The sequence below is a fragment of the Psittacula echo genome (genome assembly GCF_963264785.1).
Source record: "Psittacula echo genome assembly, chromosome: 2".
NCBI lineage: Eukaryota > Metazoa > Chordata > Aves > Psittaciformes > Psittacidae > Psittacula > Psittacula echo.
In genome coordinates this window covers 24,175,948-24,203,781 of record NC_137737.1, presented here as the reverse complement: position 1 = coordinate 24,203,781, position 27,834 = coordinate 24,175,948, and the positions used below count along the sequence as shown (strand labels likewise).

The 27,834-nt window shown below is 38.7% G+C and overlaps 1 protein-coding gene across 3 annotated transcripts in view; it reads right to left on the bottom strand.

Moving 5' to 3' along the window:
* RBMS3 (RNA binding motif single stranded interacting protein 3) overlaps positions 1-27,834 on the bottom strand; it is a gene marked incomplete at both ends in the record, with an annotated part of 444,014 nt that overhangs the window by 234,041 nt on the left and 182,139 nt on the right. For all 3 annotated transcript variants that reach the window (XM_080610082.1, XM_080610080.1, XM_080610081.1), the window contains one exon: positions 19,753-19,844. In XM_080610082.1, the coding sequence (XP_080466208.1) occupies positions 19,753-19,844 (92 nt within the window). The remainder of the gene's footprint in view (positions 1-19,752; positions 19,845-27,834) is intronic.

The window sequence follows — 27,834 nt, the reverse complement described above, 5'->3', positions numbered from 1 at the left end:
GTGAGAATTACTGGCAATTAATCATATCCCAGAATTATTCTGTGACTTGGAAGAATAAGCACTAGAACAAAAGAAATACACGCGGCGACTAACAAAGATAAGAGTGATTTGCTAATAAAACCAAATAGCTTAACAGGGGATCATGCTTCCTGCCAACATGTTGGGGTTTTTTGTGAAATCTATGAGGAAAAATCACGTCAGGGAATCACTGTAGGTATTCTCCTTCTGACTACTTAACATTTCCACAATAAATCTATGCATAATAATTTCAGTTTGCTACTGATTTGCAGATTATCTGGAAAATGGGGTGTATATCAAGCACCTGCATTTGCCTAGACAAACAGGTCTGAGTTGTATCTTTAAACATTCCTACCTTGTAACTGAAAAACAAATTTCCAAGAATTGCAATTTGTGCCATTTTACCTTATGCTTGGTACTAGATATCTTACCCTCTTTCTAAAATATATATCTCTTCCTGTTATTCCAAGTAGTTAAACTAAATACATTTTCCCTCACCTAAGCTGTGGAGGAACCACAGTCTGCCTAAACACATAGGCAAGGCTGTGGCCAGCTCTTGCTTACACATAATGACCTAGAAGTCACCATCCAAAACTGACAAAAAGTCACATCCAAAACCAACATGGTTAATTGGAAACTTCATACCCAATGCGCTGACTAAGCTCACTGCATATAACTCCATGCTCCAAGGGCAGCTTCAGTACTTTTAGTTAGCAAAGGTGCTGTGATTATTGGCTAATTTTGTAGGGATTTCCCCAGGAACTCATTCTGCCCATGTTTTGAGTGAACTGAAAACCAGCGAGCTGCAGTTAGATGAGCATTGAGCTAGAGACAGAAAAGCTTACTGAGCAGCAGTTCATAGACTTCATTTTAAACATAGTTAAGCTCCACTTGTGAACAAAAGTATGATCAGATGCAGAATATTTTAAAATATTTTGCTGAACTAGGGTTTGAGTTTCAGTTTCTCAAAGAACCTTTAGGCTTTATTTAGGCTTTATTTGCTAAGCCCAGTCAGACATAACTTGTAAATGACTCATAATTCAGTTGCTACCAACAACAAAGCATTTAAACAGAAGATGATACTGAAGACAGCACATGTAAAATAATGCAAATGGACAAAAAGAAAGACCAGAAACTGAAATGTAACCATAGCATTGCAAAAGCTGAGAAAATAATTACAAACTATATAAATAGAGGATGAGATTTAATATTCAATCACAGTGCTGTTTGCAAAATGCAATCTTTTTTTCTTTTATCTCTTCTCTTTAACAACTGACCTGCATTTCATGTAGAGAAGCATGCAGGGTGGGAGTGATTTCTGAAATGAGTATTTATACAGCATTAATTGTTATTTTCAAAGATGAAATAATTAGTCTTAAAATCTGACATTTCAGAAATGACAAGACAAATACCGCTGATTAAAAATGTTTGAATAAGTTAAACCAATTCATGATTATTTTTATCAGCATCGGAGTAGAGTTTGCAGAAACCACAGGTAGTTTGTAGCTGGTTCTAGAGTAAGACTTTTGGAAAACTCTGCTTTATATGAAATAAACAACTCTAATAAATGAAGGTAAGCCATCTATTTAAATAAAAACTTTTTTTCATCATCAAATAAAATCCTTTGGCTGAACATCAATCTTCCTTACAGAAATGTAACATTCCAAAACTATTTCCTACCTCACTAATAATAGGTTACATGGCTATGGATAGTAAACACACAGTCTTGTATTTTAAGTATTTTTTTAAATGCTGGGCAAAACACCCAAGCACTAAAGAAAGATACTAAGGCAGTATTGTTACAGCAGTTTGCAATTTGATTAGTGGAACTAAGCATATTTTCAACTATACTTACATCTGTTTTCTGCATACCACATGCCACACATATCTACAATCAATATTTCATATACATTCCTGTTCCACAGGACAGTGGATCATTTACATCCTAGAATGTTCAGAAAGATTACTGTTTCTTTCATAATTGCTCTCTTTTCTATGCTACAAACCTAAGGCACTGCCACACACTGGAAAAGGGAATTTAAATGGGGAAGAGGAAATGCTACAGATGTAGAGGTATAATGGAATAAATATCACCTGTTGGAAAGCAAGAAGCCTTTCTCTTCAGGATGAGAAAAGGCCAAATTTTCAAAGAGGGATCATCTTAGGCTCTACATCTGTGCTATTACCATCTTCCACATAATGTGAAACAATTTATACACAAAGATAAGGACTTCTCTGTGGAAAGAAATCTTACTGCAGAGTTCAATTGCCTATATGTATAACCATCTCCCATAATTTCTTTATGCTGGCAAACTTTTTGTGTATTACATACACAAGGATGAATCTTACTGGGAGTGCTGTGAATTTACATAGCTTTTTATCTGTCACCTAAGGACCTGACTGTTCTTTCTGTGTGAAGCACACGCTACTATTTATGCATTTGAAAATTCTTCTGCCTACAGGAAACCAAAAAGAAAAAGCATTTATTTCTGTCTTATATCAGTTCTTCTTTTCAGAAGTTTCCTTTTCTTAAGTTCCTATTCCTCCCTCTCGATCTTTTCTTAACCTTTTTTTAGTTTCACTTATATCTTTTATCAACTTTCTATTAAACATGTCCAGGAAACCTCTAGATAAGATGGTGACAGATCCAGGAGAAATAAAAAATGCATAGCACCAAAGGCAAAAAAATACATGAAACAACATGAAAATTGCAGAGCAGGCAAATGTTCTCTCTTTTCAAAGTTTCCCACAATCAGCTCCAACATACTTCCCATAAGTAATACTATCTCACAAACTGCATAGATAAGGCAAAAGCCTTATCGTGTAATTAGACAAAATCTTGTAATGCCACAATGCACATTACATGTCTGATCTGACACCCAATAAATATGTGGGAGGCTTTCCTTCAAAGGTTGCTGGACTAAACCCTGAGTGTGTGGGCTCACTAATGAGCAGCCCGACTTGTGCCCACGAGCCAGGCAGAGGATAGCTACCAGAAAATGCAATCCCTATAGCTCATAATTGTTTAGACATGGAAAATGGAAAACCACAGAAATAATGAACTGGTCTAGACACAGCCTACAACACATTTGCTTTTCATGTATTCCACTAATCAAAATTTGTGACACATGATTGGAAGAATAAAAGGTTTACAACTGGAAAAAATTGTGCTTAAATTTGCTATCTAGAGTGGATTGACAGCTCATTCACAACTTTAGCAGAAAAAGCCACTCATTTACACCATTGTGGAGACAATGCAGAGGGAAGGCACACTTAGGCGTATGATTACACTGCAGTGCAGAAGAAACCCAGCCATGGTCCTGGAGAGCTCTCCACAAGCTAATTTAACTTGCTAACCAAATTAGATATAGACCTAAAAGGAATTATTTTTCCCCAAAGTAACTTTAACCCTCATACATGCACTATGCAGAATCAATCTAAAGCTTCTTAAAAGCACCACGTCTTGGAAAGATCAACTTGAATTACAAATTTGCAATTGGTCCTTTGATTTACTTTGTGCTAAAATACAGCCAGCACACAACATTGGCTTTTTACTGCTTTATGGAGTATACAATTACATGAAATAACATCAAACTCATCTAAATAGCTGGCCATTTAACTGTCTGTTTGGAGCAGTTGCACACTCTGTCATCCTGGGTGATCTAAAGCACAGAGTCAAGTCTGGCTGCTGTTTATAATTTAAGACAGGTAGCTCTGAACAACAGGGCCTTTCCCCCTCCTCCCTCCTGAGGAAGGGAAAGCTCTTAAAAGGTCAGGCACCAATGCAGTTTACTGAATAAAGCTCAAGTTTGAAGAATGTGCCTTCTAGAGTGATTTTACTACCTGGGATGTAATGAGTTTTACAGGCTCTCTTTGTTAAATTGCCCTGACAATTTCCATTTCCACTTGCTTCAATCATATTAACAGAAGCTAAAGTTCACAAGTAGTAAAATATTTCAGCGTACTGAGCTGGGTCTCTAAAAAATAGATCACGCACTTGACAAACATACAGGACATAACATTTGGCATTCCATTTCCTGTTTGGCTTGGCATGTCTCATTTAGGGCAGGACAAGATGCCCTACCATACTATGTCATTACTCACAGCAATAAAACATGGTTATACCAAGGACTTGATAAATCCCATTAGGCATGTCAGAGAGACAAGACTGTCCCACTGAATTGGTGAGGGAAGAAAAAGGGAAATATTGGAGATGTTCCACTGAAAGGAAATGTACTTAATATAAGCTCAATCATAAAAAATCTGGGTAAATAGGTAAGAATTGAAACTGGAACTCCATCACTGAAATGAGAAAAAGGAATGAAAAAGTGGAGACAGTGGAGAGAATTCTGCTTCTGATTAAAAGAGCATGCACACAACTCTCTTACTACCTTGTTGTGTATTTGTCTTTGCCTTTTTAAATCATACAGTACTTAAGGAATGGCATGGCCCTTCCTCAGTCTTTGCTAAGTGTCTAGCACTCCTCAGAAGGTACTGCAATCTAAAGAACAATGACCAACAAATGATAGCTTCCTCTTTTCCGGTGCTGAAATAGTTTAGTAAGTTTCATATAGTTTGAAGAATATAGCAAAGAAAACTTCAGTGAATGATTATGTGATGCAAAGGAGGATTTCAAAATGATCTTGCACTAATTCAAAGCAAAAGCTTATAATATGCAGCACAGGATTCTCACTTATTTGTATTTTGTTTTATAAATTTGTATTTTGATTTATAAATTTTGCTTCCAAAATGCTTTTCTACATTATTTTCCTAAAGTGTCAAAGCTCTGACTACACTGTAAGATCTAGCACTATACCGAGATTTAAACTGGTTTACTGTGACTTCAATTTAAAGTGCAACTTGGTGCAACCAAGCGAAGAGCTGGACCAAAAAATGCCCTTGCTAAGATGACACACGCTAATGGACATGTAGCAAATGGAGCATCTTGACCTATGTGAAACATCCAAAAGCCATCTACAAACTCACTGAGAGGGTGAAGTGAGTGATCTTTAGGAAGCCAGTTAATGGGCTACTGAGGATCTTTGGAGGCAGAGAGATAAAAGGAAAACCTATGCTCTCAGAACAACTCTAAAACAAAAAATTTGGAAGTACGCATTATCATCCAGTCATGCTCATAAACATTAATAATGCTGAAACAGGTTCAGATACTGTCAATACTTAACATAAAAAAGAAGGAGTACTTAAATAAATGCTGCACTCATCACTCATTGCTCATCCTGAGGCCCAGAACACAGTAACTGGCTTGACAGCACAGTAACCAGCTCTGATGTAAAAAAATCTTTATTATATATACTTATCTGGTGGCACTGACTGAAGGTGGCAGATAGTACGTGAAGGGAAAATGAGTGCATAACGGGAATATGGTTCCCAACATCCCAGGAGGAATAAAACCCTGTAGCAATTGAGGTTAAATCAAAGCTGTACAAAAAGAAATGCTCAGCTCATTTAGATGCAAATATATCCAGACACCACTATGCACCACCTCTAAACAGTATTGCACATCCAGTATTACTTCTATTGTACCAACAAATGCCTGTCTTCTCTATAATAATGTTCTCTTTGATGAACAAGCTGTGAAAGAGTTAGCACATACTTACATTCAATCAACAAACTTCATTAGCACAGCAAGATGAACAAAAATCATATCCATAGCAGATCATATCCATCTGACCTTTTCATCTCTCTCTCCCTGAATGCACATGTGTGAGGCAGGCAGACGTGCACATACACACAAGCAGAAACAATACATAATGTCTGAAGTCAACTTCTGGTCAAGGACCCTCAGTATTTTCTCCAATGATATTTCATTCACTGCAAGCACTGGATTGTAATTTGTACCACCTACAGAGCTATAAACAGAGTTAGTTCTCAAGTAATGAAAGAGAATAGAAAAACAGTTTATTAAATTAATGCAACCCTTTTAATCTAAATAATTTATTTACTAAATTACTAATCTACTAGTTCACAGCATTCAGCCAGGATGTGGCCCACTCGTCACAGACTAGCAAAATTAAACCTGTGCATGTTGCAGGACTTTAGCTCGAGAATAGGTTATTGCCAACAGCCACTTTTCAGAAACCATCCACATGCATATTTTTCTCTGAAAACACATGAAGCAATTTGAGGTAGTTTATCCTTCAGTGAAGGAAGAATGAATCACCAATTTATTACTTTGAAATACTTCGTTGGTATGTCAGAATCTTTACAGTTTTTCACAGTTGGGCCCTGCTCTGATCAGTCATTTACCATCTAGAAACAAAATCTTTAAAGTGAGTGGTAGAAGTTAATAACACTCTTGACTCCACTGTTCCAGCTTGAAAAACACAGGACTTAGCAAGCTGCAATGCTCTGACGGGGTTCTCGGCAGCCAGCTTTGGTTAACAATGCTTCTTTTTCAAATTCTGCTTCTGTAAGAAGCTATTGGCCTCTAATTTGCAGCAAGCAGATTAATTTGGGGTTTCTACTTTGTTAAGACTGGTTTTGTAGACTTTCAGATGGCTTAAAACACGTGAAATATTTGCCTAAATTTACACTGCTTATACAAATCAGATGGGATCCTCTTTCAAACGTGGTTCTTGAAGAAACTGCTGAATGTTACCTATGATTTAGGTCCCAACATGCCTTAGTTGCACCTCCTTTCAGCTCTTCAGATTTGTGAGGGAGAAGGCAGTTTGTGGATTCAGCAGGCCAAAGTGCACATCACGGGCTGCAGCTGGTAATTTGAAAGGTGCCCAGAAGGCCAGACTCTAGATCCTGGTTCCAGCTTGATGGGCCAAGCTGATCTCTGAGCACGATTCTGTTACCTCATCTTTGCCTTTGGGCTTAAAACTAAACACAGTAGGCATGCAGGGCCCCCACTGATGGACACAAGACTTCTGTGGAACGACTTAATAAGGATATCTTCTTCTAGCTGCAACTTGAGTTTTAAAAGCAAATCTGACTCCTCATTCCTGAATCTTCCAGGTTAAAATCTTGCACCACACCACTAAGGGTGAAAAACAAAAGCAAGGTCTATACAAAACCAATGTTAATTGTTAGCTTTTAAAGAAAAAAATGTTGGTGGTGTTTAGGGTTTGCTTTTGTTTTTTACTTTTAAACAATATGTTAAGTGAGGGTGGTTAATTAAAATTAAAAGATCAACAGAGATGATTTGTTGATTAAAAAACTCCAATATATTCCATTTCTGCTCCAAAAGAAGACAATGAGATTAGGCATCAAAGCATTTTACATGGGTGGAATATCACCTAAGGATGTAGAATAACAAAATCTTGAAACAATCCAGTACATCTTCCTAACAGAAGTCTCTTTGTATTCCTGTATTGTACAGTGAATTCAAATGGTAACTTTGTGTCCAAACTATAGATCTATGTTCTAATCTGTCAGACTTCGGAATCACAAATCACTGCTACGTAATTCTGAGCAATTTTGCTTTTAAACATGATTAGAAGTGGCAGTACCAAGGCTGAGGGTCATCTGAATCATCCAAACTTCCACATTTGAGTTCTTACTCGCAAAAACTGAGTTTTGTCTTAAAACAACTGAACTTGAGTCCCTGAAACATATTTGTACATATATCTGTCATCTGGATATTTGTATTGGGACAGCAAGATTTCATAGTCATCTAACACAAGTATTAGACACAAATATATCTCAAGAGTGCCAATTTGAACAGGGTAGATCATTCTCCTAGCAAATATGTTTTGCATGCCTCAACGTTTTCTCTACATAATATTTATCTGAATAGTAATTCTAAGGAAAAAATCAAAACCAAACAAACCCATGAAAGAAGTAGTAAAATACCCATCTATAACTCAGGCCTATATTTCACACTGTCCTATCTCCATGTTAAAACTTTTAGCAGTGAAATATCTGCATGGATAATAAAAAGTCATTGGTGTTCTTTATTTTTAAAAAATGATCTTAAAAGTAATAAAACCCTGCCAAACCCATGGAACCTAATCCTCATTTCCTAAAGCACGTGAGCTTTTACCATGATTGAAGTAGATGTTCCTACCAGCAAAAATACCAAGATTTAATGTTAGGAACTCATCTACCCTTAACTGGCATTTTCTCATTTCTACCTTTCTTTTTGAAATGCAGCATCTTAGAAAGCATTTAAAGCTTAGACACACATGTATTTAACTTACATTCTAAATCTGTTTAACTTACTCTATTTGTGGAATTATAAGCAGCAAGAAATTAAGCTCCAGGACACAAGACAAGACTTTCCTAGCACAACTCAGGATACTGAGCTGTCATTTTTATGGTGTATAACAACAGCAAACCAGTTGATATAATCATTAAAGACAAGCCGAAGAACAGAACTTTCAGCTGTGAACATTTGAGAACACTTGAAGGGTCACTTCAAAACTTGCATTTTTAAAACCTAACATCTGCGTTTGCCTCTAGACCTGGTAAAGCATTCAGAGATTTAACTTGAAGACTCCAAATGAAATTTTCCATTCAACATTCAAAATAATGCTGCTTATACACTTGATAAAAATAAAAGTTTCTGCTGCAAACACCAGGGTGCTCATCGATTGACTTAAAGGTAGTAAAATATACATATCAGCCAAGGCACTGCCCAACTGAGAGATAGTACTACAGCACTGCAAAGGCCCTCTCTGAATAATAGTGTACAACCGTGTTTAAGAAAGATGGATGACAAGTGTGTAGTAACATACTAAAAAGAACATGGTATGTTTACAACAGAAAAGGAAGGATGCAAATAGGGTATCATTCTGCTTTAGAAATGCTTCATGTGGATTGACAGAGGTGGAAAGACTGAAGTGAAAGGACTGCACTCACATGGGAACAAAGGTGGATGTTACAGGAGAAAAGACATTTGTGAAGACAAAATTTCCAAAATATGAAGTGAAAGGCTAACACATAAGAGGTTGTCAAAGAAATACCAGTAAACAGGCAATAAATAGTATTTACAGGTATCATTCAATGCCTGATCTGATCTATGGACCATTAAGACCCAGTGACTTCAGAGGGCTGTGTTCTGTGAGAGGTTTTCGTCACAGTATAAAGTGTTTCAGGTCTCAGCTATTACAAATTTAAAAGACCTCTCATCAAAGAAATGGAGAAGCCTTTAGTAAAATCCAGTATAAAGGATAAGGTACTAGATGATGCTCCCAGGAGGAAAGTGCCTAAGTTGCTACTTTGTCAGACCATGTCCTTTAGATAAGCCTGCACCAGGCTTTCCAGACGTTTTGCGATCAAAGAGAGCCAGTACAATAGTCACAGGAGTGCGGAGGTACCCTTGCAACTAATCTAACTGCTGACTGACATAAAATGTCCAGCCTCTTCAATGTACTCCTGTAAGCCAATCTGGAAATTACGTATATACTCAAGAGAAGTGAATAGCAAGCAATAGTGCAATCTTGCAAGATGAAACTATTTGAACTTCAAGCAAAGCAAAGCATAGTCTGCATCCAACACTCCTTTTCAACATAAAAAGCCTGAGTTCAAGAAGAATTAGAAGACCAATCATACAAAAGAGAGACATTACATATTTCAGCTAATGAAATTTTTATTCCGAAAGGGAAATATTTCCATTTGCATAGGCTCAGTAGCCCCAGGAGAGAGGGCAAGGCAGTGAGACCCCTGTAGCCCCATTACAGCCGGATTTTCACCTCATTTGGATCAGTTCTTGCGCCTTTACCAAACCCATGATTTTACCATGTGAAATGTGCTGTACAGTAACAAGGCAGTCTGACATAAATTAGGTCATGCTGTTAGCAGTGGTGACCTTTCACTGGTGAACAGTTTTTAAGCAAGGGAAAGGATTTTTTGGAAGCTAAGGCGATGTAAAGCCCTCCCTTCACTGACTCCACATGCTGCATTATGCTGTGTTGCTATAATAAAGCAACACAGCCATACAAATGATACTCATGGTTTTCCATAACAAGCTATAATTGGAGTAGGTGACAAGGAAAATGTTTAGATAAACAGTGGGATCATAACCTTTTATGCAAAATGGACAAATAAGTTATGGAAATATCTGAGAAACCCTGGGGCTGAGTAGCTCTACTACAAGCCATAGGCTCAGCTAAAGCAGACAGTAAATCGCTAAATCTCATCTCAGACTTTACAATTTTGTTGTTATTTTGGTTTTTGCCAGTTTTTGCTGACAGATGGAAAAATACTGGCTGAATGCGACCAAGATTTAATTTACCTCCATTTTCCTTTCTATTTCTACAGCACATTCCTAAAAAAACACACAGCATTTTATTCCCAGTGCTTAAAGAATTACTAGTAAATAGTCACACTCCAACAGTACATACTATAAAAACACCACTGTAATAGTTTCTGTTACTCAGGAGAATTGTGTCATATTACAGAATTTTCTCAAGAATATTTCTAAATGATCATGTATTAATGCATGCATACATTTGTTTATATACAGTCACCCAAATACTTATATACAACTATGCATGCACATACTAAACCCCAAATGTTCACATACAGAGAGAAAGAACTGTGCAACTACACTTAAACAGCATCTTGTATTAACTAAGTGGGATAGCAAAGCAGCAAAGATACCTTTGAAGATGGAGAAGCATTTCTTCAAAGCACCTGCTCTTTACCTGTTTATCAGCTGCATTTAAGAACCAAGAATGATTTAACTGCATGAAGAAATGACACCTAAGACAGACTTCAGTGACAGATCTCAGAAAGATGTGTCCACTTGTTCTGAGGAATTCAAAGTCAAGTTTTCCAGCACGAAGCCTTAACTATTCCAACTTCAACTTTCTAACTTTATAAATGAAATATCTTATACTCCCTTTCTTAGCTATTTCTTTTTCTTTTAACATCTTGATAAAAATATCAACATTGCATACTGAGAAATGGTAATTGTTGAACATGCCCTGCTTTGTTACTTAATGGCACCCAGATAAGCGTAGTTATGTCCATTCTAACATGGGAAAAATATACCTTCTATCTGATACTATATGCATTCTAATTCTGTGTTCACTCAGGGGAGGTCCAACTTTTCCAACTACAAAAATGTATTTACAGCTGCTATCATCAAAGTCTTTATTGTTCTCCATGGTATTCAAGATGGCAAGTAGCACAGGAAATAACTGTTGTACCTGTACCTCCCATTACTGCATTGTAGGAGGTATTTTTGGTAGATGTAAACCTCCCACAGGTCACCGGGACATACCTCTGTTTAGGTTTTTTGAAGAATCAAAAGAAGAATTTCTTATGACTGGATGTTGTGCTGCCAAAATTTTAAATGCAGAAAAGGCAGGATAAGTTCTTTATTTGGGGGTGGGGAGGCAGTTCTGCAGAAGGCTAATCAATACAAACTCAGGAAAACCCCAATTGCAAATTACTGGAGTCTAGGAGAGTACTCTGGGGAAGTATCCTGAGATGCTTGTCTGGTTCTTGTAGTCCTGTTTAGGCAACTGCTATAGCACACTATCAGAAACAGAATCTGATGTCAGGGTACCTCTGTTTTGGCCCGATACTGCCAGTTTTACGTTCTTCTATCACTTGCATTTATTTTCATCACATCAAAGTTAGTCTAACATAATTGCAAATAGAATTCAACCCTTCATATCATTATTACCTCCCTTTCTGAGCACAAATACATATATGGAAAGTGCAAAGACTAAAAAATTCAATGAGCTGCCATCATGACTCAGTTTGTTGCAGAGCCTAATCTAATAATTTTATACAATGGAAAAATAGAGGGGTATTTTTTCCAGCAACAAAAATTATCATTCATTAGTGAACAAAATTGCATCTAAACCTAAATTTATTTAGATTACAGCCAAACAACTCAGACACGTTGGTTAAATGGGAGACAGTCATTAATAAGGAAACAACAAGCAGAGTATTTACTAATACAGTAACATTTAGATATTCAGAAAGGGATGCATATATGCACAGGGAATATCTATGCATATTACTAGTAGATTTGTGTTTACTGTCAGATTATGCACCTGTGTATTTCCAGACTGATGAGCTGTTACTCTGGCACTTGAATCTACTCAGATGAAATGCTACAGAAGTTTGCACATCTGCTTTCCAAATCAAACAGAATAACCTGAAAGTGGCCTGATTTTCATACAAATCGCATTGCTTTGTTGAACGTGTGTCTCAGTCCAGACTAAGTGGTTTTACCCCTTAAAGCATGCACATATTCTCCTGTTGGTGGTCATGTGAACCATCTCCTTCTCCTTTCGAGGAAGTATGCTCGATGCAATGATTTTTTTGTTTCTTACCTTACAAAAGCATCATCCTCATGCTGAGCGACAGAAGAACATGATTAAATGATATGTCACTGAAAAAAAGGCTACGTCCATTTTCTACCACAGCAATATTTTCTAAAACCACAGGGTTTTGATCATTTCAGAGTGCCCTGGGTTTTTCCTGGTGAGTAAAGATGTGCTTACTGAATTTAGAACATAGTTTCTCAGTCTGAGCTGCAGATTCCCAAGCTGCATAGTTGTGGTCAGCTAACTCCTTCGTGGGGCGTTTGGAGTTTCCTGAGTATGGAGGAAAAAAAGAATTAATCTGACTACAGTGTTTAACTCATTTGCAGGACTCAGATTTCCTCTTCTGCAAACATAAAGGATTTGCAAGGAGTGCATAAGAGCTTCCAAGATGTATAGCTATGTGAGTGCTAAAGATAAGGAGCCCCATTCTTCTCTTTGGCTTAAATTGCCAAAGCTCTGTGGATTTCAGCTGTATTATTACCAATTCAAATGTGTTCCAAGTCAGAGGAAAGTCAAGAACAATGTGTATTTATGAAAAAAGGCCAATTCTTGTTTGGCTGAAGTTCATAACCTGAAAAGAACCCAGTAATTCCACTATTCTCCAAAAATTCTCTAAAAGTTGGCTACATCTTTCACTTTACCAGCATCTGTTCTGTGGTGCAGGGCGTTAGTAGCATGGAGGTGGATATATTAACTGATTATTTACATTGCAATTTTCAAAGGCAGAGGAATGTTTTAATCTTAGATGAAGTTGCAGTATGAACAAACCCAAGTCATTCTAGAAACTAACATAGCACTTGAAAAGTGAAGTAAAATACCATGGCAAGGTCTATTTGAGGTGATAGCTAGAGAATAAACATGACTGTATGTGCTTTAAGACTTTCTAACCTAACTTAGTGGCTAAGAAAGGTGCTGAGCTAAGATTTTTGGGAACAAAGGAACACAGCACTGACCTAATTCCTCTCCATTAACCAATAGCAAAGTCTCATTCACTTCCAGACAGTAGAACTATGCTAAGTTAAGCACTTCTGAAAACCCCCAAAGAAATGTTTGTGTATAATTTGGCAGGTGTGGTACAAGCACTGCCGACGCACACCCCCTTTCATACTGACATACATGATTTTAGAAGCATTACATGCAAGTGTAAAAAGGCAGTTGTACTTTATTATCACATGACGTTGTTCTTTCAAGCTGGCTTGTGAATGTACATCTAAAAGCAGGAACAGGATCATTAAGCTCGATTCACACAGGCTACCATATAGTTCTCAGGTAGAAGAATGAAACTGCCCAGATGACACTAGGAAGCCCTTCCACTGATGTCATGTATCTTTGCTATCACCCCAATCTATCACTGTTTTTTAGAAAGCTGCTCTTTGTTTTAGTTTTGATTGTCTAGGACTCTCATAGACACAGTCATCTGCTACTGCAGATTTTCTGAAATGTAAAGTTAGCACTTTGCTACAGCACATCTGTGATTTGAATCCTAAATTTAGACAGTGTTGCATCTGGAAAAAACTTCCAGGTTTGAAAAGGCACATCTTCCTAAGAAATTCTGTGGTAAAATCGGACACAAACAAATGATTTAGCATCTCCTCAACGCTTTTACTTCATGAATCATTATCCTTTAAGGAACAGAAAAATATCCTATATTTACAAAATCTGCACTTCAGGGCCAGCTCTAGCTGGTAAACCATGATTCCATATTATAAGAGTGAAAGATAGTTTATGCCAAACAGAAACATAGTAAGCAAGTGAGAGAGGATGAAGAGAGCGTGGCTTTGATAAGTGGCACTATATGAAACTTGGGGCTTGTGGTTATTGCTTCTGCAGGACTCCTTTGGCGTGGTTAACTTGGGAAAAGAAATCAAAGAAGAGAGATATTGGTGCCCGTAATTTCCAAATCTAAACAGAGCCACCTTTCACTTCTTTGCAGCTATAATTTTTCATTATCATTTAACCCAGGATTCTTACTGATTCAGGTCAGTACTGGTCAGTCAGTATGTACTGCGCACAAATGCGGGGAGAGATACTTAACGTTTTGGAAAGATAAGAAGAAGAACATTTAGTGCAAGAGTGCTCCACACACATACACACAGTTGTGCCAAACATCTCTGGCAACTGATGAAGCAGCAGCCCACACCTGGCTGTGCAATTCATTTGGAAACAACATGGAAAGTGGCCGGCATTAGCACAGCACAGTTCTCATCTTCTCCTACACTACCGAGTATGCCAGGGCTTCCAGAACCACCAGCTCCTGCTTTAACACCAAATCAAGAATATCTTTTAGAACTAGCCTATACAAACATTTGACTTCATGGAACAGTTTGCTCTGTGTATGTGTGTGAAGGGGGAAGAGGAGGAGGGAGATGATATCTGATAATTACAGAATGAAATTAAACCAAAGCCTGACGATTTCAATGTTTAAAAGTCCTAGCATCCTGCTTTGGTATCAAAAGAAAATTGACTCAGTCAGTAGGCTGCAATCCACAAACATTGTCCAAAAATGCAAACAAGCAGTACCCTGCAGTTCGGTTAGCTAAATTTTGCAGACACTTCAATCATAAATTAAGAAACCACTTGTGGGGTTCAGTATATCAGATGTTCAGTGTATAGGCCATATTTCACATTTTGTAAGGACAGCACTTTTATTAAACATTTTCATGAGTTTTTAAACTGAAAAATACAGAGAATCAAAACTTTGCATTAAAAATATAGATTAAAAAAATATTCAGAAGAAGAGCTTTTACTGAAAAGTCTATTTTCTACAGTTCCCATTTTAAGGAATAGCCCTTTAGAGTATTGGTATATGACATAATAAGAATAAAATAATAAGAATGAAAGGGATAGAATTTTAAGAGAAAACGAAGCAGGCAGAATGGACTGATTTTAGCTGGTCAGCTGACTCATACCAGAGCAATTCTTGAAACCTACACAATAGTCTGGAAAACAAATAAGATTCTTCTGTGGGATTTCCACTTCCTTAGTCCTTTGAGAAAAAACTGTTGATTTAACTATACAGCAACCAACTCTCTGTTCCTCTTCAAAAGTTTTTACGCATGGTTCTGTTCCATAGGAAACAGCTCCCTTTTATGTTTCACCTAGATGGTGATTACTGCCTGTATTTAAGTTTCTGCATGATGAAGAGATGAGAAGAGTATGACACAAGAAACAAAATCACATTCAGTAATTCCCTTGTCAAGCAAAACACATCAGAACCTATCAGCACAGTCCTTTTTCAGAAGCAGCTCCTTAGTATACCCTCTGGATGGCAATTACTGCAGCAGAGCAGTTGAGAGATGTTCCTTGGCCTTAGACAACTGCCAACACTAATAAAATATTTCTTCAATGTCCACACAGTTGCTGAGGATGTCTAAATGCATTATACATACAAAACCCAGAGAAGACATCCTTCATCAAATACATCTTTCAGTACTTATAAATGCACTTGGAAAAACAGCAGGATTGAAAATATGTCCTTTGTGAATGCGTTTGTTTCAATGCTCCAGATGGGCTGTTAGATACTAAAGAAGATACTAAATACTCTCTGCAAGTACCTATCATTGCCTGAACCTTCACTTTATGCAATCTTACAGCAGACTAGAACTGAAAATGAAAGAGGATCACAAAATGTCCATGGAGGTATATAAACTGATTGCACAGTCCAACAACTTCAGGCTAACACAACTTCAGACATCTGATTTATCTAGACTTGATTCTTCAGGTGATTTAGACTCATTGGCATCATTAAAAGCTTACATACAAAGCAGATTAAGAAGTCTCCTCCTGAATATGTAATTCCGGGTGAAGGACTATTGAAAATCCCAATAATAGATGTGGCTACAGGTTTTATTAGAACACTGATAGGTTTTTCATATGTACTAGCTTCTTTGCCCACTTCTCCCAGCCAACTCCCATATTAATAAAACACTCCTTATTAATTTTCCATGTTCTGTCTATAACATTTTCTAGAAAATGCAGGAAAGGAGCAGATGGAAAAAACAAAACTGATACATAAACCATGCACATAAGCATTGTCTTTTCTGTGCTGTGTTTGTGTAGTCCCTAGCACAGAGACAAATCAATTGTGAGATTATTCAGTGACATATCAGTTTTGCCATTTTCAGTATGAAAACAAAACAAAAAAACCCACCTGGACCCTACGACCCTGGAGAAGCAGGCACAACATACATACAAATGAATCTGCATGTCTGAGTTATTTCCAAAGGCAAGCAGGAAGCACATAATAAAGTAAGGTAGCCAGCTGAGAAATTGTCACTTCAGCAGCTCCATAGCATTAATTCTTCTCAGTAAATGAAATTATTAACAATCACTTTTGAAAATTATAGACAACTAAGGTGAACTTCACTGGGCACAGGAGAGTGGCAGTAGTCAAAACTACTGCTTTGGGTGCATGTGTGAAGGAAATGAGAGAGGCAAATGAGAAAGAAATGAGAGAGGCAACAACATATGTGTGTACAAGAGTCTCACACAGATCTCACATGGGTGAGACACCAACAACTTGTTACACCAAGTGGTCCATGGACCCATGAAACCTCACTTTCCAGATGCCACCACTACCTGTGCAGGCATAGTACTGCTGTTCTCCCTCAGCTGAATTCTCTCCTGACTACTTTAGACCAGAACAAAAAGAGAGATTCAAGTACATTTAATGATGGTTTTCCCTGCATAGCATTATGGGGTATATTAGCCTTGACAGAACAAGTTTTCCAACACTGATGGGACTTGGAGCATAAATCCACCAGAGTTTAACCTTCTTCCAGAAGCAGCACTCTGAGATAAAATCAGCCAAAAAGGTGTCCAAATGCTATAAAAATGAGGGAGGTGGCCGTATTTAAGCATCGAGAAAATGAGTCTATTTTACTCAAGTATCCACAAGATACTTCTGCTAGCCAACATGGGTGGGGGTCCAGTTCTGCTTTTCGTTTTTCAAAGAAGATTTCCTGGATTTCTATGAGAAAAATTATATTGTGTTAAAACTTATAAAGAACTTCTTTTTCCGAGCAAGAGTTCTCTCCAGGAAAACATCACAGACTATAGCGACACTTCAGCATACCTTCTCTCGCTACTGGAGAAGGCCAGCACATAGCAAAAGCTGGCTGACGCCTCTTTCACCTTTATTGAAAAGCATCCACGATTGGACTGAGGCTTTTGACATCTGCTGAACACAGGTTGCAGTCTTCTCCTGGGCCTCTACGCAAGGCCGATCTACTGCTTTCCAATGCAGAACAAAAGATACAGGACACTGACTGTACTGTTTAAAGGTATGGCATAAAAAGGTTTAGGTTATTTTTTCACACTTAGTCTTTTTTCTTTGATTTCATTTGATAGTCACCACTAATTAAGCAATTTTCGAAACAAAACTGCTCTAGATAAACTTCCAAAAGTGGAGGTTAAATTCTTCTTCTGCCTCTTTCTTCAAACCTCTTCTGAGCCCTCATTGTTAATTCAGATACTGGCAGGTAACACTGTCTTTCAGTCTTGTTATGCAATTTGGCTTTCACCATGCGCAGGAACTAACGTGCTTCTCCAGATAGATTTGTGTTCCCAGGCTCCTGCCTTCTCAGCAATGTGAAGTACTTTCTGTAGAGTCGTCTCAATTTCCTTTGAATCCCCATTTTTCTAAATACTTTTACTTTTTTTAGAGATAGGAAAAGTCGGTTGTATATTTATCTTGAACTATCAAATGCACTAAAAAGAACCTATCTGGGATTCCAGGCACCATGGCTAAATAACAAAAATAGAGTCAGCCTTATGCAAACAAATGTGTACACACCAGCTGCCACAAAATCATGTAGGGCAAAAAAAATTCTCCCACCACAGATCCCCCAGAAAACAAACTTCAGCGGCTGGTACAGCTTTTCCCACTCCGAAAATGTCAGACTTTGCTCTTCCCCAAAAAATACTTGACAATCCAAAACACAGTATTCTAAGTCACATTGTTTTGATATTTCCACACATGCAACTGCCGAAGTTGTTCCTTGTTCTGAATCATGAGAATACCAAATACAGGTTAATCTTTCAATCCTATCTTTAAATGTCTAATTTTAAATCTACAACTTTACAGATTAACGTACTTAAAGATTTACTCCTCCCCAAAAATGGCTGATAATAACCAATAGGTCAAAATATATCTCCTGTCTTTTGTTTCTTTTTCACAGCTTGACTAATGTGTCGAATTGCCTCTATTTTAACAACGAGAGGCAATATATCTGAGAAATGAAATACCATAGTCCTCAGTTCACATTCTTCAGTTTGCCATCTTTTACCCATTTGAAGCAAATATTTTTATTGCCATATGTCAATAAAAACTAAGAGCCAGTAACACAGCATAGCTTGCCTTGTGGGGTATGCTTAAACAGAAATACATGGATGACATTCAGTTACTTTAAGGCACAGTGAGTGAGTTCAGTAGAAAGCAAAAGAACCTCTTTTACCACAAAGGATTTTTAAAAACAAAGAAACAAAAAAACTAACAAAAAATATATTTAGTATGCTACTGTTGAGAAACAAAGGTTTTAAATCACCAACATTACTATAAATAGGAATCATCAAATGTGGTGATGGTTTATTAGCTGATTTGCCTCTGTTTTTGTAATTACCTGTTTGTTTTCACTGTTTGAGATTCTAGGCCGGCACCATCTTTGCAGAGACTAAATCAAGCAATATTAAGAGCTTTTTGTGATTCTAGGACAAGGCATTTTTGAAGTACAAAACAACAGCTATTTTTGCTGACTGACACAGTCTAGAGCCAAAGGCTCCTGATTATGCCTTCAGAAAGGCAACAGCTGGAGCACATGATGGCCACTGCTATAACCCCCATCCCCTTCATCCACCCCTTTGCTTGGGGACAAAGGACAGTTCCAAGACCAGAGTATGTGCTCACTGTGCTTCCTACAAGATGTACAGCATGGCTCCTGCAGCCTCTCTGGACAACAGATGCCAGTCACCTCCAGACAGCCTGCAGCAACTATTCATTCATTCAACACTTCCATTTACATCCTCAAAATAAAAAGACAGGAGAAGTCAAACTGACACAGACCAAACAAAACTTTCTTTATGTTCAGTCAATCACTCCTTCAGAGAAGTCCACCAGGCATGCCAGAAAAGAGTAACTATTCCCAGGCAAAGGAACCAAACGAAGACAACTCCAAGGTGAAGAAAAGGCAACTTTTTTCACACTGCAGTCAGCACAAATGCATTTCCACCTCCTCTGCAACTCCAGTGCTCTCCATCTTACAACCCTCTCCAGAAAGAGGGGCAGACAGAGAATATCAGGGCAGAACCCATCACACAAGACACAGCTCTCAAGAACACAGGCAAGCCATAGTCTGACTAAGGCACTGGAGCCAAAGGACAAAAAAAATAACATTGCAAAAAGTGACCAAGACCTTAAGAAAAATAGGAGCAAACCCAATTTTAATTCAGATAATCCTGCAATAAACATGGTTACTCTTACCTTTGCCATCTGCGCCTGCACGCCATTTGCTTTCAGAGATGCTACTGCTTTCTGTGCTGCTGCTGGACTGTCAAAATCTACAAAACCGTAACCTGAAAGATAAACAGACAAACAGACATTTTCATTATCATCCATGTGCATTTGCATACATAAAGATGTTATTTTTATAAGGAACGCAATCCTTTCCATTCTCTCATATTTTCTCATAGTCTTCCAGTAGCACTGCCACCATCAGCAAACATCACACCTCTATTTCTCACACCTTTCCTCCTGAACTTAGTGGTGTTTAGGCAAGCGCAATGACCTGAAGCTTTAAAGTGCAGGAAGATATACAGAAGAGGGGGACAGAAGGCAGCTCTTTGTCTGTCCTAGCAGATAAAAGGTCCTTGGCAGCCCAAGAACACACTCTCATGGGGCTGTGGAGTCCTCCCCATCTCCTCCATGCAAGGAGGCAGCAGTATGGCCTCCCTGTGATACCCAGCTATAGCCTGCAATGGCTGGTTTCATAAGAAAACACCACCCTTTCCCTGTTCCTTGAACCCATATAAGGATTCAGCTTAGGAAGAGGAGGGTAGCAGGTCTCTGCAGCAGGCTGGGGCCATCTGTGTAGGGGCAGAGAGTGCTCTTTTGGAGCAGGTGGAAGCAATTAAGGGAGAAATCACAACCTGCACTCTACAAGTGACTGCAGAGAGCTCTAGAAGATGGTAACATAATAAAGTCACAGCCTGGTTAAACCACATCCCTTTCATCTCGTCGCCCTCTCTGCTGAAACAAGGGACACATCCCTACTAGAACAGCGGCTCAGTGAGGTTTGATCTTAGGGACTGGCAAGGCATAATTATCTGCTTTTAAGTAGCTTTCCTACCCCCGGTATTTGGATTAGTTTATTAATCAGCCAATCATTTCCTATCTTCTCTTCTTCCCTCTCAATTTTTCCATCCTTTAACCAGACTGGTATGTTCCAGCAAAACCAGTGCTGTTAAACCGTTCCTAGGTATCAACAACTCTGGAAGTATTTTTATTTTCTTAAAGACACAAAAGAGGATGAAGAGGACACAGAATGGACTTTTCACAACTTCTCAGCACTCAACTATGTCTGATCTTCAAACAGCATTCAAATGCCTTAGAATCATAGAATGGTTTGGGTTGGAAGGGACCTTAAAGATCATCTAGTTCCAACCCCCTGCCATGAGCAGGGACGCTTTCCACATAAAGGTTTCAATAGAGTTACAAAGATTTTAAAATCTTGCCAAGCACCTATTTAGGCAGCTGCATGTATTTCACAATCCACCCAGGAAAAAACCCAGCCTAAATCTTATTAAGCAATTACAGCACAGGTAGGCATGTGCTGTTTAGACAAGTTGTGGCCAGAGGCCACCTCTTTGGCATCTCCCTGGGAAGCCATACGGACAAAAGTGAACTGCCTGAAAGCTTTAATAATATTAGCACAAGTATATTTATAGCATAGCAGCTCCTTTGCAGATATCTCAATTTACTAGGTCAATACACATCATACAGGAGGTAACCACAGATATGCTTTTCTGCTGTATCCATTTTTATTTCTTTTGCCAGACTTTCTTCCTACTCCTGGGAGGCCTTATTGCCCTCCTTTCTGCACCAAAACTGGTAGAAGAGTGTGTGCTTTTGATCACCTTGCCCCTCAAGTCATAAACATCTCTTTATTATTATTTTGGTATGTATGCGTGACTTGATAACAGGGGTTAGTCCAATAATGAAATAATTTTGTGCACATACACTTTTTTGTTTTCTTGTCTTAAATATTGTTCGCAAAGTTCTAAGAAAATGGAAAACAGTAAGAAACAGACAAAACTGTTAAAGAAACTGCTGAGCATGAAAAGCACTATTTTGATAGAGTCAAGAGCTGAATCTCTCTGTTCTTCTCTCAGTTTTCTGGGTTTGTTTTTTGGTGTGGGGGGGTGTTTCCATTTTGTTTGGGGTAAAGTTTTTAGTAGGGCATTACTACATATTGAAGGAAAGCCTGGAACAACCGTATACTGGGACAGCAGAGCGAATAAACACCACCATGAAGAAGTGCACTAGAGTTTGGTCAATTTGGAGAGGCAGGAGATGTTTTATCTGGTAAGATTCCATCACTTGATTTTCCCTTTCTATTGCTACCGTGCATGCCATTTTTAAATCAACTTGTTCTGCATCGCGTTTTGCTTTGCAGTATGCTATCCAACCTTACTGTTCACTGCAGAGTGGCAGTGAAGCCGATGCTGCTTTGAAACAAACAAACAAACAAACAAAAAACCATGCTACAAGAGAGCAAGAGTCCTCTCTGGATTTCTCTAATGCCTTTGCCCTTTGGGAGAGAAGCTTCTGGAAGGAGGAGATACAATTAGGTGCAGCTTCCATTTTCCTAGATGGCAGACCCTGACAAGAAGCCAGAGACGCAAAGATGGAAACCTGAAATGCCTTTGGAAGTCATGGGATGGCATGGATCAAACGCAGAGCAAATTATTTTTAAGGCTAAGAAGATGTTCTTCTCAGGACACTAAATTTCATTTTATTTCTCACCATGTTCATGCCCACTGGGTGGTAAAAGTGGAAAAAAAAAAAAGTTTTAATATCAACATCAAAAGCAGGTAATAGAGTTGGATTTTTATATTTATCATCAGTGTACAGTGCAGGATTCATGTATGCAGTAATAGAAGGGAAATTATTTTTAATACAACTTTCCAGACAGCATGGTAAGTATTCACATCTAAGTTAGTATTGCTTGTAAATATAAACCAGAATGTGTACAAATATTCCAGTGCTGTATTATAGGGCTTAGGTATATGTAACATAGTGAATTACTGAATGTTAACATCAGGCCAGGTGTTAATCAAAAAACATGTTTTAACATTTATCTGTTAAATATCTGTTAAAACTAGATATTAATGGTTTTATAATATCTAAAGCCATGAATATCTTCTAGACATTTATTCAGTGGGCACAAGGGGCTATATAACCATATCAGAGTTCCAGTGAGAGTCTCGAGACAAAAAACCTTGCATCTTTAGCCGCTCATTATGCATTCTAGTACTACTACTCCCAGCCTCACTGTAAAACTGTTCTTCTTCCTTCTCTCAAGTTCATTTTCTTTTCATGTAATCTTTTTTCTGTTGCTCCCCCCTCCTGACACATCTCTCCCCCCCCCCCAGAACATCAGGACAACATCAGGACAAAATCACTCCGTGGCTGAAAACCCGTCCAAAGAATATCAATCTGATGCAAGGGAAGCCAAGTTCCCAGGCTGTTTCAGCATTCAAGTATCCTTACAAGAACCCTACAATGCTATATAACAGAAAACCAGGCATGCTGCCTTCTTGTACAGTTTATGTTCTTCCATGCAGATGTTTACAGCCTATGTTGGTGACCTACACTAACATATTTCATTTGTTTATAATCTCACTTCATTTTTTGAGTTTTAGGCACTGACATAGTAGTGCTGGCTTTTTTTGTCTGTGTTTTTGACTGTTTGTGGGGTTTTGGTGTTTTGTTTTATATACTTTTCAGATTTAGTCCCCACAGAAGCTAAGGCTTGGTTTCAGAACATCCCTTTCCAGCTCTCCCTTTCCACCTCTTCCCATAGAATCCCCAAACTCCCTGTGCCAAGAGCTCTTCCCTGGTGCCCAGGCTGTGGCTAGAGCAGGTATAGGCTGGGCTCCCCTCCACGCCGCCAGCAGAACTCGGCTGCTCTGTCTGCCCCTGGCAGGTGCAGCATGGGCGGGTTTGGCTGCTCAGGCTTGGATAACTGTTCCTTGGTTCCTTCTGGGAAAGGCAGCAGGCTGGCTGGAAGCATCCTGCGGGAGGGATTCAGACCAGGATCTGCCAAGGGGATGCTGCTGCTCTAAAAAAACGTCTACGTATCTTTCTGCTCTTTCAAAAACAAGTGCAAGCCCCACCAGCCCCACCCTCTGCTACCCAAAAATTCCACAGCTTCTTTTTTTCCCCTCTTTTTTTGTGTGTGCACTGCCTCATAAACATTCTGGTCAATGTGTTATACTTTTACCACCCCCTCCCCCCCCCCCCCCCCCCTTTTTATGCAGAACATCATGAAAAACACACTCAGATTCTAAACCAGGACCTTCAGACTCTGCTCACAAGAATCCATCACCACCACAGGAAACCAAAACTATTTCCCACTTTTTTCATGAAGCATCTGCCCTTTCCTTTAAGAGCTCCAAATGCAAAGAGGGAAAGCTCTGTTATCCCCTGCTGCTTCGAGAGACAGGAATTGAATTTATCATGAATGTGAGCCCCTGAGCTCAAGTGTACTTTCACTGAGGGTGACTTTGGCACTCCAATGCTACAACAAGTACTCCAGGATCCCAAGGTGAGGTTTTTTGTAGAATGACATATCACTAGTTTATACATGCAAACACACATACAAACAAACCCGAGATGAGACTATTTAGACTAATTGTTAAACTTTTCCTTTAAGAAATAAAATGCCTGCAATTTTGTTTTGGTTTGATGCCATTAGAGCTAAACAATTCAATTTAAGGAATAAACCCAGTGTTTTTGTACCTGTGGGGGAAAGAAAACAACTAAGCATCAGCAAGAAGTTTCTGGCTAGCTGCAATGAGTGCTACCCAAATACACTGGCAGACTCTAAACATCTCTGTCTCCTATAACCTAAATGGCTGGGGGCCTCCCGGCCTCAGTTTCACAGTTCCATAATTAAGCTTGGCAGTAGGTTCAAATGAATTAAAACTGAATGTCACTATTTCCTCAACAAATCCCTCATCCTTGTTTTTTTCTTACTTGTCAGGAGAAGATCAGCAGAACAGCAATTAGTGGTAAGCAGTGCAGCGAAAAAGAACCAAGTATACACTAATTAGGTCACTTGCCAAACACGTTCATTTCATTGGCAGATTTAATCAATGTTTTCCTGAAATGTCTTAAATCTCCTATGCTAATTTAAAGTTTTGTTATTGTTGTTACTTTAAACACAGATGGGATGCCTGGAGATTTTCAATTCCTTTCTGCAAATCCATTTCAAAATAACAACCGCTCATATAGTATATCATCAAAATTTAGGCACAGGTTTTAGGAAATAGCCTCTAATTTTATGCCAACATTTTTGGGCCTGCAAATACCTACAGGTGAAATTTTGTGGATTTAAGTAATTGCAGGTGCGTAGAGCTCTTAGACATCAAACTCTGAATTGCCCTGACTGATTGGGTACTTAAGGGTAATGCCAAATAATTTAAGGGACTGCCTGCCACTTGCAGCTCCCACAATTATTGCAAAGTGCAGGAGTGGTGGCACACAGCAAAGGCAAGCTCCTGCTGCTCTCTATGGGTTTCAGAGCCTGCCTCAGGGGAGCTCCATTCACATAGAGATGGGAGTGAGGGCTTGGCTGCCTTTTTGGAGATTTGAGGAAGGTCCTCTGCCGCTGTTGAAAGCAGCATTAGGTATTAGAAATGAATGGGAACAGAGGTTTTAGGGTATCCTGGAAGTTTGGTCATAGAATCATAGAATAGTTAGGGTTGGAATGGACCTTAAGATCATCTGGTGCCAACCCCCCCCCGCCATGGGCAGGGACACCTCACACTAAGACCATGTAGCCCAAGTCTTCCTGCAGCCTGGCCTTGAACACTGCCAGGGATGGAGCATTTATCATTTCTTTGGTGCTCCAATTAGTATTTACAGCTAGCACACCATGGTGCTTTTTCACATGGAAGACTCTCCATCAGCAGACGTCACTGCTGACGCCATCAGAGAAGGACCTGTCACGGTTGCTGAACTAATCTGCACCCCCACCAGCCGGGCTCTGCCCCCCTTCTTGCCCTCGACACACACCCTCAGGTCCCCACAGTGGCTCCCTCCTTCCTGCTGGCACCGAACCAGCTCACCCACAGCCAAAGAGGAGTGTGAAAGGGCCATGCACAGCCAGGCACAGCTCTGTACCCATGGCAGCTCTGTCCTGATGATCCAGGTGAAAAAGAGCAGCAAAAGTATGAGGAGCAGAGCGCCTTAGCATGCCACTGAGCAAAGCACCTCATAGCAAGCAAAGCCAGTAACTTCTGCTGGGGGCTGGGAAGGAGAAGCAATGATGAACAAGGGAGGATAAACTGGGGCTGGCGAGCTGCCAGCTTCACCCTGCCACAAAGCCAAACATTACACCTGACCTCTAACCACGGTTCTGCTGTAAATCACTTGTATTTAAGTCAAGTCCAGCCATGGTTTCTGGCCATCTCAAATTCAATATATCAGATCTGAAAACCAGAACAGACAATGCTGAGCATATCATACATGTTGGGTCTTTAAGAAATTTAGGGACTGTCTGAACAAAAAAGAGGATAAAATCCTCTTAAGAGAGTGCTTGGGTTTTTTCATTAATCTTTTTTGGTAATGCTGCTTAGAGGTCGGAAATTGAAAATCATTCCCAAAAGGTGCCATGATGAGGGAGAGGAATACCAGTCTAGGGAAGAGACAGCAGTAAAAATTACTTGTTGAATTTAGAAACCATGAAATAAAATGTCTTTTTCTAACTTATGATGTCACCTCCATACCTATCTGCATTACACATATGCACAAGGTTTTTACACAAACCCTAATAGATATACCCCATTAAACAAATATATACAATCCTTTCTCCTTCATGCTTAGATGAAACCACTCTGATTTCAAGAGAACCAAAGTCAATTTAAGTTGTAAAGTTCACTTTTGCCCAGTACTTATTTAGAGTGTTTCTTAAAAGTCAGCATTCATTCTGATAATCAAGTAGTCCACAAAAAAAGTGATTATCCAGTAATTTACTATACAATTTTCAGACATTGTTTTATGTTCAGATAAAGAATCAAATTGAATTCTGATAAGCCCTGGAAAATGAGAGTTAGCAAGCAAAGAGGTTGAATCACCCTTGAACACAAAATTACTGAAAGCAGCTTTTTCTTTCATTGTTCCAATTCTGCCAAAAGATTCCTGCAGCTCCAAATGCTCAGAGTAAGAGTAAAATAGTCTACATTATTACTATTTTTAAACCGCTACTTTATAAAAATGTTCTCAGTGGCTAGAAAGTGGTGAATCATCACCTTTTAATTAAAACAGCTAATATATATAGTTAGAAAAATAATTGGAAATTGAGAGCTTAAATGCAAGAAGGGAAAGATAGTCCCTTCTTTTCAGATCACCCCCCAGAGATACACCTGCATTGTTAAGTATGCATACAGAGTCAATTTTTTTTGTTTGCTTTAGCTTCATATGGAAATATGGCACAAAACTGTCACTTTGATTATGTTCCTGCAGTGATTTCTTTTGCTTCTTGCATTCTGTGACCCCCTTTATAACAGAACCAGAGAAAAACGGTACTGTAGGTAACAACCAAACACATTTTGGACACCTGTTTGCAAACACATTCTTAATTTTTAACATTCAGTTTTTTTGATTTAAATAAAGTATATATGAATGCAGGTTATTATTAATTGCACAACTGATTAATGATAGTATTTACACGCAAAACCAAAGTATGGAACCCATGATGATCTTCTCTTATATTTTAAAATGTTACTAAGTTGAAAAACTTTTGCAATCTCCAATAAGTAACAGTACAAAGAAGCCTGTAAAACTATGGTATGTGGGAAAGAAGTACTTATACAATAAATAAATAACTATAGGTATATGCATATATGTGTGTATTTTTCTAGAATATGATTCTTCCAAAATCCTGCTTTCTGAAAGAACAAAAGCAGATCTCAAAACTGACAAGAGCTTTCTATGAAATATGATTGCAATAACAATGGCAAGCGGGAGAGGGGTGAGCAGTACAGATGTAGCAAATATACCTATCAAGAAAATGATATTGCACTTGACTACACTCTCAACATTTGCACTGCATTTCTGGCAACTCAGAACCACAAAGACTGGCAAACTGGAGAAAATTCTGGAAAGACCACAGATACAGCCATAAAAATCCAAATTTTGCGAACAGCAGAACTCCATTTGATTATCCCTAACAATATAGCAAGCGTTTGGGGTCTTAAAAGTAAACCTAGATGTAAGTGAGGACCTATGAGTAACCAAATCACAGCGCATGACCAAGCATACACAGTGAGATGTAAGCTT